General features: G+C 41.4%; 1 protein-coding gene across 13 annotated transcripts in view; it reads right to left on the bottom strand.

Annotated features, from left to right (window-relative positions):
- Positions 1-19,688, bottom strand: part of TENM2 (teneurin transmembrane protein 2) — a 2,252,147-nt gene that overhangs the window by 114,442 nt on the left and 2,118,017 nt on the right. For all 13 annotated transcript variants that reach the window (XM_083181867.1, XM_083181872.1, XM_083181875.1 and 10 more), the window contains one exon: positions 13,277-13,423. In XM_083181867.1, the coding sequence (XP_083037993.1) occupies positions 13,277-13,423 (147 nt within the window). The remainder of the gene's footprint in view (positions 1-13,276; positions 13,424-19,688) is intronic.

Here is a 19,688-nt window from a genome sequence, read left to right as displayed (position 1 = left end):
AAACATGCCTGTGACAGTCTTGATAGAAATTAACTAATGTCACACTGTCGATTCTGCAGGATGGCTCTGTGTCCCTGGGGTTCCCCTTCATCACTCCAGTACATTCTCCAGGGCCCACAGCCTGAAAAGTAATTTCTTGAATGGGACCTACAGTCTCTGCCAATCTAGGACAATTCTGATCACTCTTATGTTTCCAATTATCTCTTGTTATATATGTGCCCTCTACCCATTCGAGATAGCAGGGATCTCTTGAGCACTTACTGTCAATGATGAGCATTGTCACGTTCTGTTTATTTATGCAGCCACAATTCTGGTTACAGCTACCAAAGCTATAATAATAGGCGACCATGTGACTGGCAACACATGGAGTAACATAAAAAGTAGCATAATTTTCATGGCTGCAAGAAATGATATGTTATTATATGTTATATGTTGTATGTCTTGTAATGTCTTTATAAACTACAGATCGAGCCCCTCTCGTGCTTGCGGGGGCTGGCGATAGAATCGCCAGCCCCCGCCAGCCATCGGAAGGGGGGCATGCACGAGACGCTCGTGCACCCAGTTTCAAAGGAGCTCCCTGCTGCCGTCCGCTGCCTCCCCGGTTCCCATCGCCAGTTCCCACCGCCGCCCTGAACCCCCCTAGCCCTGCCTTCCTCCCTGAAGCGGAGATGGGCAGGGCCACGCCTCCCATCCGCCGAGTGACTGCGAAGCGTGTGCGTGTGAGACGCACATGTGTCCCAGTCTGATAGAGTCCGTCTCCGCCAGCGCTCACCAGTGGGGGATGATCTGGCGAGCGCCGGCAATGAAAGAGAAGGGCTCCATCTGTATGTCTGGAAGTGCACTTCAAGATTATAATATCACATATATTTTTTATTGATTTATTTTTTTATTAAAAATATGAAACTGTACAAACTGTTGTGATTATTATACTGAATACAGCTCTGCCTCTTAAAAGGCAATAGTAATTATTTTTATTATTGCCACCCCCACAGCGTTACATATTGAGGTTCACACATCGTCCTATAAGAGGCTGCAATGGTGCTCAGATTAATATAAGACTTGCCACCAATCTACAAATCAGCGCTTCTGTGTGACCTTGTGTCACTACCATTTCCTCCTTTAGTACTGTACCATTAGGTGTGGTTTCTCTGCTGTTGCGCTTATGTGTGCTTTCTATCTTAAATGTTCTATCTTTTGACTGTATGGAAGTATCTTCAAATTGATATCCTATTTTGCTTAACCCTTTGAGTGCCAACATTGCTGTGAGCAATCCTCAAAATATCAGCAAAAAAAGCCAGCATATATATATAAAAACACAGGCAAGGTAATTAATTGAAGTTCAGTGTAAATATTGCACCCAAAAAAAGAAAAGTCGCTGTGAGCGGCACTGGCATTTGAAACAGATATTTTGAAGCAGCAACTTTGGCACTCAAAGGGTTAATAAAAAAGGTTGCTTGGCAAAATGTACACCTATTTTAACAAATTCCCTCAGCACTCAAAGGTTTAATGTAACCTTCCGATCCCCTATTTCTTTTCTTACCCTCTCATCTGTAGTGTATGCTTATAACTTCTGAAACGATTATGGAAAAAAATGTATATGTAACAGCCATTTGACCCCATGTAAGTCCCCGCAATCTCTTTAATATGACCTCATACACTTCTGTACTGTTATCCTATGTTGGTTTACCATTTTAGGGGTACAGGGTGATTTTGGCATCTTCATAAATATTTTTCAACGCTTTTGAATGCAACAATTATCAAGCGAATTAAATTTTTGTGAACTTGAAAGAAGATAGGTGAAAAAAAGGGAATGCGTTTTCTAGCGAAAAGCCATTTTTCTGCTGCTTTGGATTTTGCCTTTGCCTATGGAGGGGGATTTTAGAATAACGTTTTGATCTCTGTTCTTTGAGAGAGTGTGCATTGTGCCTGTATGGATAGAAATACGTGAGCACTGTGTCTACTCTTCAGGAGGAGTGTCCATTGTGCTTGTTAGATAGAGTGGTGTGTACAATTTCACCTTTTCTTAAGGAGAAGACAGAGCATTGTGCCTGTTCTCTGTAAGAGGGGTGTATGTTGTGCCTGTGTATATATAGAGATGAGTGTGCATTGTACCTGTTCTCTGGAAGAGGAGTACAGTATGTAGTTGTGTTTGTGCCTGTTCTTTAGGAGAGTAGTATGTGTTGTGTCTGTGACCAGGGGCGGATCCAGGATAAAATGACTTGGGGGGGGGGGGGCGGTGTTAGTGGTGTCAGTGTACATGCTAAGAGAGCGGCAGAGAGAGGGTGGGAATGGGATTAAAAATAGGCCTGGCATTTGAAGTACGCAGGCCCACCATGGCGACAAAAATAAAGGATGTAGTTGTGCGCGCGTCGAAGGCGTGCTCCGGAAAAGGGTGTGTGGCTACTCAACAGGGGGCATGTCCTTGAGTGTAGTGTACCACACCATATACAACTTCTACACATTATGCAACAAAATACTAGACCCCATTATACTTGCCCCTTACACATAATGCCACACGGATTGAGCCAAAATTCACATAATGCCACATGGATTGAGCCAAAATTCACATAATGCCACACGGATTGAGCCAGAATTCACATAATGCCACACAGATTAAGCCAAAATTCACAATACGCTTCATAAACAGGGAATTGTCTGCCAAAGGCGTGCATTAAACATTTACACCATAATGTCCATTACACGTTACATGCCATTATGTCCATTATGTATTATGCCAAACACCATAATGCCTATTAAAAATTATGCTACATACTGTAAGTGCTGCTTATCTCATGCTCATTGCCAGAGGTTCCATGCTCGTTGCCATGTGGGAAGAAGTGATAGCCACTGACAGTGGCAGAGCCTGGCTGTATTCAGAGCACTGTAGGTCCCGGCTATTTGAAATAATACCCCTTTCACACCAGAAAATGCATTCCCAGGTTGGCCCCTTTTACACCAGCCTAGTCCCTGCATTTTCTGATGTGAGGGGGAGAGAAAACCCCCCCCCCTTTAACCAGTTATCTCATTTAACAGGTTATATCTTCGGACCCATTTACATGAGACAAGTATCATATTGAATAACTTTTGAGTGGGCTTTGAATGATTTTGGTCCACTGAAACTGGAATGTTTGGTTCCAGAGTAATCTGCCCTCAAAAAACATGAACAGCCATGAAATTACATTTAAAAAAAATTGGTTTATCTGCAATATCTCTGAAACCGATTGACCGATATGGACCAGCCTGGTATCATATTGAAGGCCCAGCGATTTGGAATTGAATGAGATCAACGACTGGCAGCCGTCAGAACTGGGTGGGGGTCGGAATTAACGGGTCTCATATTATCCTATGGGGAAAAACGTTACAGCTTTGCCAGGCGATATCTCCGGTTCTCAGGGGGCTAGAGACACGGGGCTGGGCTTGTTGGAAAGCCCTGGTCCTCATCTACAAAACAACAGGGGTACATGCCCAGGTCCCCCCCCCTGAATCCGCCAATGTCTGTGACTGTTCTCTGGGAGAGTAGTATGTGTTGTATTTGTGCCTGTTCTCTGGGAGAGTAGTATGTGTTGTGTCTATGCCTGTTCTCTGGGAGAGTAGTATGTGTTGTGTCTGTGCATGTTCTCTGGGAGAGTAGTATGTGTTGTGTCTGTGCCTGGGAGAGTAATATGTGTTGTGTCTGTACCTGTTCTCTGGGAGAGTAGTATGTGTTGTGTCTGTACCTGTTCTCTGGGAGAGTAGTATGTGTTGTGTCTGTGTCTGTTCTCTGGGACAGTAGTATGTGTTGTGTCTGTTCTCTGGGAGAGTAGTATGTGTTGTATTTGTGCCTAATCTCTGGGAGAGTAGTATGTGTTGTGTTTGTGACTACAGTATTTTCTGGGAATGGAATGTGGTCATAGGCATTTCTACAATGGGTGCAATGTATACAGTGTACACAGAGGGGCCCACACCGTACATACTGCACCCATGTTTTAATACTTATCTTTCTGGAGTCCTTCGCTGGCCGCTGCATTCATGTCAGAAATCGCCTTATTTCCGGAGATTTGAGCATGCGCAGTAGACTCTTGCCCAGGCAAGTGTGGTGGTAAAATCTAGTAATTTGTATTTGAGTCTGTATTTATTATTATACCATTGGAAAATGTATAATACTTTGTATCGTTTTCCGCTGGTCATTTGATTTGGAAATTTTAGGAATCAGGGTCGGGTAATTTCTTAATTCTCTCCACAATCTATATTCAGTAGGCTGTTGCATATGATCGTGTACAATTGGTAGGACAAGGAGAAATGATAGTGACTGTACAATCTGTGCAGAATACCAGTGTACTGTATCCACATACTTGAGTAATACCAGCTTATTATATACTGGAATACGGATGGCTTTAGCATAAATGTGCATTTTGATTTACCCTGATACACAATAAAATAGTGTGATGTGGTCTACCATGGGTACTGTATGGCATCATGAAGCATTGGGATAGATAGATTTTTTCATAGACATTTTCATTTGCCAGGGTGCTCGCTGCCTCACTGACAGGCAGTGGGCATTCCAATGGGCCCATCCAGCAATTCATTGGCATGTCCATAAAAATGGTGGGCACGCCCATAAAAATGCTGGGTGGACCCAAACAAAAGCACGTGCGCCCCAGCCTGCAAAGGGCAAGCAGATGATGTCACATGACAGCAGCACCCACCCCCAATTCGTCCATCACCTGAAGCATAGAAGTAAGTCCAGGCTTATTTTATCTGTGGACGCATGCGAGTGGATGTGAAAGCGTACACATTCGCTCACATGGTAGCACGGGGATTCGGGCAGCAGAGATGATGTGCGTTACATTCTCGCTAGGCAGTGATTATACGCAGCCTAGCGAGCAGGTAGGAACTACACCCATAATGCCTGAAAAAAAAACAAGATTTTATTCTTGAAAAATATGTGTCGTCATCTTCATTTATAAATAATAAAATATACCCACAGGCAAGTACATACTGCAAAGTTCTTTGTGCACCTTTGGTGTCTGAAAGATAGTCCCACAAGGCTCTTGGAATCACCCCTGGAGACTTGCAGGTCATCAGGCTTACTCATTCATTATTCTCTCTCTAACCCATGACTGTTACAAAGTACATTTCCAACTGCCACTAAAACAAGACAGTTCCATTTGAGTGAACCAGTGATGTTTCCATCAAAGAATTTACCTTTTCTTTTGAACACAGAAATCTTTAGTGCAAAACAACCCTTAACCTGACTGTCCAAAAGTGAATGCGCTCGTGTTCCCAGATATAAGAATCGCTCCTTTCTAGACTGCAGGAATTGTTTTATATCTACAGTATAATCATGAAAAGCCATGGTTAGCAAAACATATTTAGAATGTAATTTTAAATGCAGAAGTTGTGCGTGTTATATTGCTGGTTCTGCACAAACAGTGTGTTCCCATTAAGTCAGACATTTCAACAGAGAAACTAAAATAAGACCATGCTGTAAAATTACCCAATTCACGTTGTTGGCAGAAGCCGTTTCCGGCAGAATGAGTCTCATTCAGAAATACAGCCCCATCTTTTACTTTTCTGACTTTGATGGTTGACCCTTCTTTTAAATGATGATATAATATATATATATATATATATATATATATATATATATATATATATATAAAAAACGAAACAAGTATACCAATTGTTATTCTGTCCAAATTACTAATAATCTCCCAGTGCTTAAACCCCCCCTTCACTATAGCCAGGTTTAGAGGTCCCACAGCTATATACACATTTTGAATATGTGTCCCCTCTCTTTCACCCACTAACTAAAATGTGTCCTTTAGTTGATGCAGACAAAGCTGCATCAACTTTAAACTTTAGTTAATCAACTGAAAAAAATGACTGAATGTTCAAACATCTTCGGGATATGAGCACAAATTAAGTAGCAATAAAAATGTAATCCTGATCACCAAAGTGAAGACAAAAGGGGTCCAGGGCACTAATGCTGCCCATACACAGTGCTATTTGGTCTAGATTGCATCGTATCTAGTTCAAAAAGGATGCAATATACTAAAGCAGCATGTGTTTTGAACTAGATGCTATGCGATCTAGTGCAAAAAGTACGGGCTGCACATAGTTTTTGTACCTTGCGATATGATTTACGCAGCAGCGCGCATTGCATTACAAGGTAAAATGGGTACCTTCACACAGTTATTTAGTTGATGCTCACAACAAGCCAGGTTTTGGTGCTACTATAAATTCAAAAGATGCAGGTTGCTAGGTCAGGAAAATTGCATTTTACCAGGATGCTGGTGGGTCTGTTGCAAAAATGTAACATTTTATATTTATAACCATTGGTCTCCTCAACTCCCTGCTAGAGTGAAGCCCAGTTCTGTCCAGCTATTAATGGGTGATTCTGATTGGTTCATCTATTAACTGCAGATTTACAATCCATATGGGAAATCCAATTAAGGGCAAATCTGTTTTCCTGGGGAAATCAGTATTCGCTGCCTCATGGCGTAGAACTGTTGTATGGATACGTCATTCGGCAGACCAAGCAAAGAGTGTGAAACAGGGGGCTAATGTAGGTGTGTAAACACTGCTTCGACAGCAATTTTCACCCTTCACAGCTGCAATGGATTTTCACCCATGAACTCAAGGATGTTGCTAGAGAGACACAAAAAACTAATAAGCAACTATCTGGGACCAAAAATCTTAAAATGAATTGTCCGCAAACATGAGTCTTGATGTGATACGCCATTAAAACTAGAAGTGAGTAAGAAAGCTGCTCCCAATTATAAAATAAATCTCAATATAATCTATAACTCTCTGGTCAGAATGCCTCATGCATATATTTTCAAATAAAATTTAAATAAATCCTTTTTTATAAAAAAAAAAATATGTAGCCTGTAGGTCCTATTAAAAACACTCATCTTTGTTTTGCATTAATTTCCCTCGAGTATTTAGGTAATTAACATTGACCATTCATAATAAGCTATTCTAAGTCTTCCTAACCCCACATTATCAGACTAAAGTTCTCATCTAAGTTGGCTTATAAACAAGAGAGAGTTGAGCAGATTTGTCTAATTCCTGAGCACAATCTGTCGATTCATAGTGCATGGAGGAGCAATTTTAGCTTCAAATGGCAGCACATAGAATGGATTAGTTGAAGCAGAATTTTAGAGAAACTGTTTGTATATCAATGGAACATTGGCACCGAAAGCAGATAGTCCGTCTAATCTTTTTACTTCCAACATAAACAAAGAGAAGCATTAGAACTATTCCTGCAAGCATGGTTATGTGACCATTGTAGGCACTTGGGTGCCATTAGTTATTTTGTTTATTATATTTAGAAGATAAAGAAAACTAAAATATTTCACATATCTCACAATTCGTAATGAATCATTTCTCTTATGGCTGTCACCAGTATCGGTCATGTAACGACATTGGGGATGGGGACAACTGACCTATGTTTTGCAGTCTTACATGTTTTGCCTGTTACAGTAAGTGAATATTGAAGCATGAGCTCTGTTGGCAGAGGTAAATCTAGAAGGATACCCTAAACTCCGGAAGTAGAGTATACTGCAACCTATTGCTGAACATAGAAATGATAGGTAGAAGCTGATTTGTTGCTCTGGACACCTTCTCCGCTCTTCTCACTCCTTAATACATCTTCCCTTCATTAAACTACCCAATGTATTCTGTAGATTATTGTTAGTTGTGGACTAGACGCCGGTTACATAGACCTCTACTACTGCTCTGTAACTAATTACTGTCTTAAATTAGGCCTAGGTAACTCATTTAAAAACTAGTAAGCCCGCTCGAAGCTAATGCTTCGAAATCTAGTCTGCTACCTTGTGATTGCCTCTGTGCATTTGTGAGTGAGAAAGAGATGTTGCCAACATATGGCAGTGTCTTAAAAACACACAAATGGTCATTAGACATATACAGTATATAAATACACTTTTTAATACACCAAACTTTGTTCAAGCTGCATTATGCTACAAGTTACCAGGAACTAACATCTCAATGACACTATGGGCCTGATTCAGACATGCTCCCTAGGCTGCGTATGTTCGCAGCCTAGCAAACAGGTAAATACTGATTGGCCTAATGCCACCCCCCCCCCCCCAGCCCGCCCCATCCTGGCCAAACAGAGGAGAAATCATTTGATGGTTGCTGACCATGGAATGATTTCTGCAGCCTTCATTCTGAATTCGGGGCAGTCAAAACCATATAAAATTATCTCACAGTGCACACAAGAGACAGTTGTGTTGTGGATTAATGGTGTGGCAGAAGAATTAGCAGAAAACTGGCAAATAGGCTTTATTCAGCAAACCAGTGGAAGAAAACAACAGTGAGAGAAGTGACAGAGTCACCCATATGGGAAGATAGGGGGAGGGGGCAGGGATGTATGAGACAACAGCAAATGACAGTATGCTTTACACCGTACTATGGGCATAATTTAGCATGGATCACTAAGTTGAGAAAAAGTAGTTGCCTGTGATAAAAAATTTGCTGTCCACACAGAAAGAATAAATGCCCCTTGCAAAATTGCAAATGCATCGCAAATAGAGATGTATTGGCAAATTAATTAGTAAAAACTGAAACATCAAACAGTTTTTTTCCATCAGCACCAGTCTAAAGCATCTGCTAACCTGCTAAAGAACCATACTGGAACTGGTCATCACTAATTTCAGAGACCCAGGGCTTGGTACACCAGCGTTTTTAAAAATACAACTAGAAAACGCCATGTTTCCACCCCTAAACACTGGCTTCCTGTCAATAAAACTGTGATTACTATGCAACATGCATATGGATATTAGCAAATTGTGGTTTCGCATGTGGATGTCAAATTCTCTAATTTGCGATCTATACTGAATTAGGCCCTATCATCCATTATTCAAGAAATATGGAGCTGTGTCCACATCCTCCGTTTGCTACAAGTTGCGTTACACATAACACGTGGTCTCCACGTGACTCGGTAGTGCTGAATAGTGCACCTTATTCGCAAATACTGTAGGACGCACAAGCAGCTTCTACTGATTAAAAATATATGTGGTAAGCCACTGCGTGACTCCGGCTGGATCTGCATACGGAATGCTATGCTACAGTGTTTTACTGCAAACCATGTACAGAGAGACATGGCTTTGTATATATTATCTGATTTGACCATATATGTAGTTCTAATTGAGCAGACCTGGATGCTATCCGTTCTCATGATAGATTGACTCTAGGTTGAAAGACAATAGATCCATAACAGTGGGATGGGAATTTGTAAATATTTTACAGAATTCCTGATGCCAGATATAACAATCTGATTCATTTAATTACCCCCTCCTCCTCTGGGTCTGACTCACAAAACAGAATAACCCCAGTGGGCCCAACTTCTCAGGGTCCACTCCCTCCTCTAGGGTTCCAGACTTAGCACTTGAATTATACATAATACACATTACATTATTCTGTGCAGGACTATGGTGTATTCCCTACAGCACATTGTTGTTCATAATCTAGTACAGTATCATGCATGCACTAGCAGTATTGACTCCATCTTTATAAAGTGTTCCAGACCACACCCCTATACAGTGCCCCACCACTGCATTTCCAAAGTGGGCCCTTCATGCCCCAGTCCAACATTGACAATAATATCCCACCCCTTATAATTGTAATCTACAAATTAAAATTACACACATACTGTAGGAGATTATTCTGAATCACTCGAAAAGGCACAATCACTCTCTAATGGACAAAACCATGTGCACTGCAGATGGGGCAGATGTAACATGTGCAGAGACAGTTAGATTTGGGTGGGGTTTGTACTTCAAACTGATGTCTATATTCCAGTGTAATAAAGCAGCCAGTATATGCCCTGCACAGAAACAATAAAACACCCAAATCTAACTCTCTTTGCACATGTTACATCAGCCCCACCTGCAGTGCACATTGGTTTTGTCCTTTATTGAGTGATTGTGCCTTTCCGAGTGAATCAGAATAACCCCATTGGGGGAACCATTTATTCTTAAGCTGGGTACACACTAACAGATAAATCTGAAGATCAGTCGATCTGCAGATATATCTACATATGGATCAGGCAGCGTGTTCTCCATTTACGCTGCCCTATCTGTCGAGACTGACATCACAAATGGGCGGGTGCAGTTGCAGATATCAATCACCAGCGGCTCCCGGCAGATCGCCCGTACACACAGCACTATGCACCGATATATCTTTAAATATTGCACAGCTGACGCAATATATCTTTGAACGACTCAATTCACAGATATATTGCCCATACAGTGTGAGCCTTTCTTCATTACCACATGTGGTAGTGAATACCTTACACTGGGAGGACTGGTCCTATGCTGATGGCGAAAGGAGTGGGGGAGCAGGGGAAACAAATACAACTTTGCAAGTATGTTAATACTAGTTTGTACAAAATACATATTTCATTTCTGATTCTTTAAGTAATAGTATGTGATCAGGCTAATAGTGTCATATAAAAACTAAAAGATTACTTAACTAGACAAACTTTTGGGGAGATTGTACTCAGAATAAAGCTGCTGCATAAAATGCACAATGTGACTTCTCTACTGATTAAACTCCTAGAAGAAGGTTGTTCTTATATTATCTTGCCGCTAACGTCTTCAAGGGAAATTCAATATGTTCTTTTCTTGGAATCTCCAAAACCAATCTGTACAAAATGTCCCAAAATGATTTGTGCTGAATGTTAAATAGTAAGTTACCTATATTTATACAGAGGAATAAAGTAGCAGTACATGAAACTACAGATGCCTCTCTGCACTACAGTACAAAGAGGCCCAGTGATCCACTTACGCCACCCCACCGGTGATGGCGAATATTGGAGTATAGAGTAAGGGAGAGTAAAGTGCAGCACAGCTTACAGTAATGATAGAACGTACCCCCTCCAACATAGCCAGATTTAGGAAGGGGGGGAGGGAGGGGGAGTGCAGGGGATACTATATCCCAGGCACCCCCTCACCCATAGCTAGGTTTAGGGGGGGGGGCAGGCGATACTGTATCCTTGGCCCCCCTCTATCAGGGGGCCCTCTGACCAGAGCACAGGGACCTCACTAGCTCTCCTGTACCCTATTTCAATGTGTAAGTTGTACAGTGGCTGCTGCTATTCTTGCATGTGACAACAGAGATGATACAGAAGATTTTATTTTTGTAGGTGTATTTTAAGTTTGTTCAAGTTGGTTATAGTATAGCGGATCGATGGTGTGTAGATCGACTGTACTATGGTTCACCATGTTAACTCGAACCCGACTACTTAGGAGCCTTAAGATAGTCAACAGCATCTAGATCGACATTTACAAAAGTTAGACGCAAGCGTTAGGTCGATGGGAGCGTCATCCACCTTTTTTTGGGTGGCTATGATGACATAGGGAAACACGGAAGAGGGAGTACCTGTGAAGTACTGGACACCCCCGAAGTGGTTACAGCCCACCCTTCCTGGGGTTGTGTTCTGCTGGTCTCTCCCACATATCATCTCTATGTATGGTAAGTTGCTGATATTTGATGTGCTCGCTGCTATGTTAATGCTCACAACAAGACATTTCTACTCCAACTGACGGCAGGCAGGAGTAAGGGAACTGATATCAGAGGGAGAGGTGCTCAGTACCAATGTGGCTCTTATTATTTTTTTGTTGTTATTTATTACCAGTTAGTTATATGGTGCAGACATATTCCCCAGCACTTTACAGAGAATATTTGGCCATTCACATCAATCCCAGGCCCAAGTGGAGCCTACAGTCTATATTACCTAGAACACATTCACGCTAGGGTTCATTTGTTGGGAGTCCATTAACCTACCAAATTATTCTTGGATTTAGGAGGAAACCGGAGTACCCAGAGGAAACCCATGCAAGCACGGGGAGAATATACAAACTCCACACAGTTAGGGCCATGGTGGGATCGAACCCATGACCTCAGTGCTGTGAGCTCTTAATTTAAGGTGGCTACTACTAATCAGTTATGTCATACATGTCTGTTTATGTAATGCTGCTAACAGCATTGTTTGCCTACCATAAAAAAAAATAACATTATCAGTATGGGATAGGCATTTACAGATATGTGGCAGCAGGCCTTTGTAATATCTAAAACAAATGAACAATTGAAATCACCTTCTACAACTAAATATAAACTAATGTTTAGGTTTAATTACAATTTAAAAGATTGAATGAGTCCTTGAACACAACATAAAGCCCAATCCAGACCTTATTGCACTGCGGAGAATTATCAATAGACTGCGCATGCGTATGGCCCGTAGTACGCATGCACAAAGCCATCCTGTGATGAAGTCCTGATGAAGTTGCTGCCCAATTGCCCAAATGACAGGAAGTAGGTGTCAATCTTCCAATGGTGAGCCTCTGATGAAGGGTTTTGGACATATTCGTTCAGCTGCGAAGTCTTTACTAACCGCACACAACTATTCGTATGGTGTAAACATTAATTTGCAAGGCTGGTCACTGCACATTCGCAGCTGTGCAATCAGGGCTGAATTAGACCCAAAGTTAGGGTTACCACCTCATCCCTTTAATTCCGGACACATAATAATTACACAGGTTTATAGCTGGCTGACTTCAAGACCCCATTTCACCTGATTTTAAACTGCCACAGAAGCTGTGTAATTACTATGTGTCCGGAATTAAAGGGATGAGGTGGTCACCCTACCCATAGTCCCAAGCAACTTTTATCTTGGACACGCACTTATTACTTTACTTCTTTTGAAATAACATCGGAGTAATCACTTTTGGCCAAAACTGTGTGGGGAGACCTCAAGACCTTTTTTTAGAAAATCAATCTTGTGCTTTGGATTTGATATTAGGTGCGTCACTGAATGGATTACACCAGTGGTATCAAACTCATAGCCCTCCAGCTGTTGTGAAACTACACATCCCAGCATGCCCTGCCACAGATTTTATATAATGGATTGCTAAAATTGTTGGTGGGGCATGCTGGGACGTGTAGTTCCACAACAGCTGGAGGGCCATGAGTTTGACACCACGGGTTTACACTGAAAGTCCCCAGATATGCCAATATATTTTCGATTTTCAACTCCAACTCCAGTCTATAGCATGATGAGGAATACATTTTATTGCAAATCAATAAACTAGTAATGAAGAAGCTTGTACAGCACTGCAAGTTATTGATGACTTGCAGTATATTTACCTGCCATTTTTTATATCAGTATTTTGGGAAAACATACCGGATTTTTGTCAGCATATTACTCATATATAAAGAGAACATATAACCTTCTTTTCTTTAGGGATTTTAAATGGAAGACTTTGCTCACCTCCCTCATTATCCTTGTTATCAGCACAAGAAGTTTCCATGGCAACATTGCATCCAGACCCTCTCCAGCCGGTCTGGCAGATACACTGCCAGCTGTTCTGACCGAGTGTGCATCTCCCATTGCCATTGCAAAGATCAGGGCAGCCATCTGGTTGAAGAAAGGAAGAAGATAAGTATAAAAGATAGTGATCTGGACTAGATGACTGTGGTCTGAATAGATGATAAAATTAATCCATGCCTGAAAATTGATCTTCCATCAGCCACAGCTATGCTTGGACGGATGCATCTTAAATCAACATTAGGCGGCCATATAAACTACAGCTGTTTGTACTGTACACTTTAGAAAATGGATATCACTTACTCTTGCCTATCACAAAATAAAAATGCAAGCTTTCAGCCCTATAACATTCAGTAAAGCAATGTCCAGTTGAAAACACACAGTCTAGAAGTCAGATTTACAGTATAATATACTGTCAAACTACATACTGTAAGAAGGCTGCAAATACATATTATAATTTCCCATAATGCTATATACAGATGGAGCGAATTTCATCATTGCAGGGCTGGCGATTCTATCAACAGCTCCCGCCAGCCGCCATGCCAGGGCCACATTGCGACGGAGCTCCCTGCCATCGACGGTCTCCACCTCTGTCCCGATCTACCCCTAACCCTGCCCGTCTCCCTGAAGCGGAGACGGGCAGGGTCCCACTGCCCAGTCGCACACGCGTCCCAGTCTGATGGAGTCCCTCTCTGCTGGCGATCGCCAGCGGGGACGTTCTGGCGAGTGTTGGGCAAAGACAAGAGGGGCTCCATCTGTATCTGTGCGGCCCAAACTCCTTAGATTACAGGATACAGTAGGATAACATAGAATAACTGCTGACCTACAGCTATTGATATATTATCTAGTTAATAAGTACAAAGTGGAAAGCTGCTGCACCAATTATTGTGGTTACTTAATATAAGATGAACTGCAGAAATATGGCAGAAATCTGTCAGACTCTTAAAATGAATCCAAAACATTTCCATCTTCCAATATATAGTAAGATATTGTAGAGTTAGCCTAAGCTATACCTTATCAAAATATCAGGTTTATTTTTGCTTCTGTGTTAGTGTATATAATTGATTGGATATAGTCGATAATAACAATGTCGACATTCATAATGTTAAAAGTTATGGTGGGCATTGCTAAAATGTCACAGAATGTCAACATTAGGTCTAGACTGCAAATGGGAGGGTTAGTCACTACAGGGAGGATTCTGGGTAGGGACTAGGGTCAGGTTAGAAATACTTACCAGAATGACAGAGGATCGGGTGTCTGATCTGGAAGTGATGGTCATATGAGTTGGAAGATGGTGTTGAAGCCACTGAAGCTATCAGGAACTGGTGAGTCACCACTAGGCCACCAGGACAAAATGTTGACATTCTATCAAGTTGACATTTCTTCACTCTCTACATGATGAATGTCAATATGGTCAACTTCATCGCTATGACCTTGTTGCACGCTAAACATTAAGGGGGAACTCAATCCCCGCCGCTACTTCCGACAGGGGAAATAACGGCGGGTGCCCATTCAATGTTGTCTTGCCCAACAGCATTGAAGAGGCAGTTTAATAGAACGGGCATGACTTTAAAAGCTGTTGGGCCCGTTTTACAGTTAACGGCTGAATTGTCGTGGTTACAGCCTAATCTCGACAATCCATGGGCGTTTACGCGGACATGCCCCCTTTTCGCCGATCGGCAGGTGGGACATTGAATCCCGCCTGGCGATAGGCGGTCGAGCAAAATAAAAACGGGCCAGGGTCAAGGCTGTTGGAATGGATCGACAGTCCTAACCCCGGATTGAATACCCATAGTCTTTCAACATTTTAATGTCTTATTGAGTCCCGGCAATAATAACAAGTTAATGGGTAAGTTATTGCTTTAACATCTGGAAAATATTATGAGCAGAATAGTTGTTGCTTCTTTTTTTATAGCGATGCCAATAAGGCACATTTTGATGAAAGAATGATGCCCATCGCTAGCGGAGTTGCACAGTTACTGCTGGCTCACTCACACCAGGCATCTCGCGGTGCATTGCGTATGGAGGCTACATGTATGAGGACACATCTGTATATTGAATTTGAACCTTTAGGCTTACAGTATGTAAAATGTATTATATTGCTATAATAACAGGACTATATAATTATAAACAAGCATAATTATGGCATGCTGGTGGCTGCGGTTTGCTGATAGAGACAAATTAATTTATGTTGTAGTGTAGTATAATGGGAATAATGCATAAAATTATGGTTTTCTGATTACCAATAAAACCAACCACTAAAACAAAACTACAAGGACAGCATAGGTGAGAAAATATTCTGTCACGCCAAAGATTTAAGTGTAGAGGTCAAGAGGACGCTGCGATGTAATACACAGGATTTATTCATGTACAGTATGTCTTTATGGTCACCCATATTTATGACCTGTCATTATTATTATACTGCTATATTTAAATCTTTCCCTGCCACCCTGCATGCTGCTTTAGACTGATATAAAAAGCAATTTGATTTTGCTTTTCAATTTGCGATTTTTGGGAAATGAGTCAGACATGCCATTAAAACCTTTGAATTTACAACAAAATATATTTTGTTTATAGCAAGATTTAGTCCTTGACATAAGTTTGGTGGAAATTAAAGACCACATTAGAATGGACATATATAAATATAAGAAATATAATTTTTGATAGACCCAATAGCGCTATCCCAGTGCGGACACCACAATATATAGGTGGAATGATACTTCCCTTCCCTTATTATTGGAATTCTTCGATCTCCTTGGACTTTGGTTAATGTAAATTTTTCTCCCGATGATGTTATATGAGAATAAAAAAACAGAGATAGACGTTGTCTGGTATGCTTATTATCTATTATCTATTATTTCAAAATTATGCAGTGAGGCTCAAAGTTGATGCATACCTCACTTACATAATTATGGATGGTAAAACATATATAAAGGTATCTTTCATATGGGGTGGGTGGCGTACCCGTACTCACGGTGCGGTGATGTATTCGACTCTTATAAAGGTATCTTTTCCAGTCTTGGCTTCCAAAAGATTTTATTAGTAAAACAATATAAAATATATAAAGTGCAGGGCAGTGGTGAGCAACTGAGGCGGCTGACTAAATGACAAAAAGTATCTCGATCCGGACGAAAATACTGCTGTTCCAAAAAATCAGACACTCTGCAGTTGCTACCTTAAGTCCTCACTTACAGGGTATTAAAAATCGATGGCAGGCTCTCAGACCAACATGTTTCGGGACAGAGTGTCCCTTTTTCAAGGTGAGAGCTTGTCTGTGCGTTTGCTGTATATATACCCTATCCTATTAGCACTTCCGGTAACGGAAGATTCTGCTTCCTGTAAATTGCATATTCGGTTATTAATCTATTTTATAGTACAGCGGTTCCTTCCTGTGCTGAATAGATATAAATATTAGTAGGTGGCTAGATGGTAACAAAAATTGATACTATAAACTTATACGTTCTATTTTCTCTTCAATGTGCTGCTACGTTGTAGCCGGAAGTTCAGGCGCGTGGAACGCACTGCTTGCGTTCCATAGCGTCTTCCGCTTGTGCCGGCATGAGATGTTATCTGTACCAGGAAGTCCTTTGTGGTAGTGGAGCGCATCGCTTGCGTTCCATATCCCGGGGGAGCGTATTGCGTTCCATGACGTCTTCCGCTCGTGTTGACGCTGTACCAGGAAGTTCTTTGTGGTGGTGGAGCGCATCGCTTGCGTTCCATATCACGGGGGAGGTATTTGATGTATTCAGGCTCACTCCAGCTCGTCATATTACGGTTGTTATAGCGACCATAATGTTTATGTTTGTTTATCACGCTGATGTGCCGGAGTTCTTTGTACATTATGGTATTTCTCCTTTCTCCTTATTTTATTCCTTAATAAAAACAATATAGACTGTTTTAGTTGAACGCTTTGATGATATCAGATAAATAGTACATACACTCAATATAGATAAAAATATAGATAAAAATAAAAATAAAAATATCAGAATTAAATTTTTTTTAAAAAGAAGACATATAAAAGTGACTGGTATCTCACTATAAGAAAGTGACTGGTGCTTAAAAGATACATGTAAAGTGACTAGTGCTTCCTAATATTGATGTTTAAGATTGGGGATATCATAAAAACCACTTTAACTCAAAGTCCTGATTCAGTCCGTTTGGGTGTAGGGTTTTTAATGTATGAATCAGTTTCATTTCGTCAACACGAGCGGAAGACGTCATGGAACGCAATACGCTCCCCCGGGATATGGAACGCAAGCGATGCGCTCCACTACCACAAAGGACTTCCTGGTACAGATAACATCTCATGCCGGCACAAGCGGAAGACGCTATGGAACGCAAGCAGTGCGTTCCACGCGCCTGAACTTCCGGCTACAACGTAGCAGCACATTGAAGAGAAAATAGAACGTATTAGTTTATAGTATCAATTTTTGTTACCATCTAGCCACCTACTAATATTTATATCTATTCAGCACAGGAAGGAACCGCTGTACTATAAAATAGATTAATAACCGAATATGCAATTTACAGGAAGCAGAATCTTCCGTTACCGGAAGTGCTAATAGGATAGGGTATATATACAGCAAACGCACAGACAAGCTCTCACCTTGAAAAAGGGACACTCTGTCCCGAAACATGTTGGTCTGAGAGCCTGCCATCGATTTTTAATACCCTGTAAGTGAGGACTTAAGGTAGCAACTGCAGAGTGTCTGATTTTTTGGAACAGCAGTATTTTCGTCCGGATCGAGATACTTTTTGTCATTTAGTCAGCCGCCTCAGTTGCTCACCACTGCCCTGCACTTTATATATTTTATATTGTTTTACTAATAAAATCTTTTGGAAGCCAAGACTGGAAAAGATACCTTTATAAGAGTCGAATACATCACCGCACCGTGAGTACGGGTACGCCACCCACCCCATATGAAAGATACCTTTATATATGTTTTACCATCCATAATTATGTAAGTGAGGTATGCATCAACTTTGAGCCTCACTGCATAATTTTGAAATAATAGATAATAGATAATAAGCATACCAGACAACGTCTATCTCTGTTTTTTTATTCTCATATAACATCATCGGGAGAAAAATTTACATTAACCAAAGTCCAAGGAGATCGAAGAATTCCAATAATAAGGGAAGGGAAGTATCATTCCACCTATATATTGTGGTGTCCGCACTGGGATAGCGCTATTGGGTCTATCAAAAATTATATTTCTTCAATTTAGCTTTTTTAGGTCCTCTAAGGTTTGACCTATTGATATACCACAGCTGCCATCTTAAAAGAGCGCCCGAGATAGAGCCCAAACCCCCTTTCTTTTCAGTAATATATAAATATAACCTGTAATTGACAGTAAAATGTATTATTTTTATTGGTGGATAAGAGTGTTTATTACATATATTGAAAACAACCCCTTTATTTAATACACAACGACATCACAGTTTATAGACTAAATGTAATAGTTTCTGTTGTTTCTACCATTTTATTAAGAGCAAAATTGGGACGCAATACAGTCTGTTCAATGGAGGTGCGGGATGCCAGACCAACTCTGACTTTCTGCTTTTAAGTGGCACTCATTTACAATGCAAAAAAAAAAAGTATTGCCTTGTCAGAGCCGGATTAAATGGAGATTTGTAGGGTACGTACCCCTAGGCCCCTTATCTGAAAGGGCTCCCCTGTCTGAAAGCTCTCCCCTGCAAACCCCTCCCTCCTGCTGTCAATGCTGGTCAGACATTGAACACAGTTCTGCTGTGCTGTAATCACATGCTGAGCTACCTCCAGTCATTTCTGATGATCATGCAGTCAGAAGGGCGGATGCGCTGCTGAGCTGTAGGTGTTCAGACTGGCATTGAGGTGGGTGCTGCTCTCCTACCTGTGTCTGGATTAGTGGCAGGGTGGGTGATACTCCCCTCAGTTTGTGAATTGATTGGGGGCCGCACGGACGCAGCTCAGCTAAGGGTGTCCGTGAGGGTGGTTGCTGTGGGCACACGTTACAATTTGACATTCGATTTTGACTACATAGTCAATATCGAATAGGGATCGCATATACATCGTATGGAGATAGAACAGGTTTTTAAGCTTTCTATCCCGATTGGATGCTGATGCGCGTGATGTGTAAATAGTACAGAGTTAGCAAAGGAATCTCATCCTGTGTACACACCATGACCGCTGGTCCCGACAAGTCAATCCTGAGCAGTGTGGAGACCTCAGCAGGAGAAGTGCTCAGCAAGGCAGTGGAGCTGGACAGGAGTGTCTAGTCTGGTCTGCTCCAGCTGCTGCTACAAGTGCTCAATGGTCAGTTCACTATTATTTCTGCTATGTTTATGTGTGTGTGTGTGTGTGTGCATACAGTAC

The sequence above is a fragment of the Crinia signifera genome, chromosome 4, assembly GCF_055691185.1.
Source record: "Crinia signifera chromosome 4, ASM5569118v1, whole genome shotgun sequence".
Classification (NCBI taxonomy): domain Eukaryota; kingdom Metazoa; phylum Chordata; class Amphibia; order Anura; family Myobatrachidae; genus Crinia; species Crinia signifera.
The sequence above is the reverse complement of the archived record's forward strand: the minus strand, read 5'-3'. Positions and strand labels throughout refer to the sequence as shown.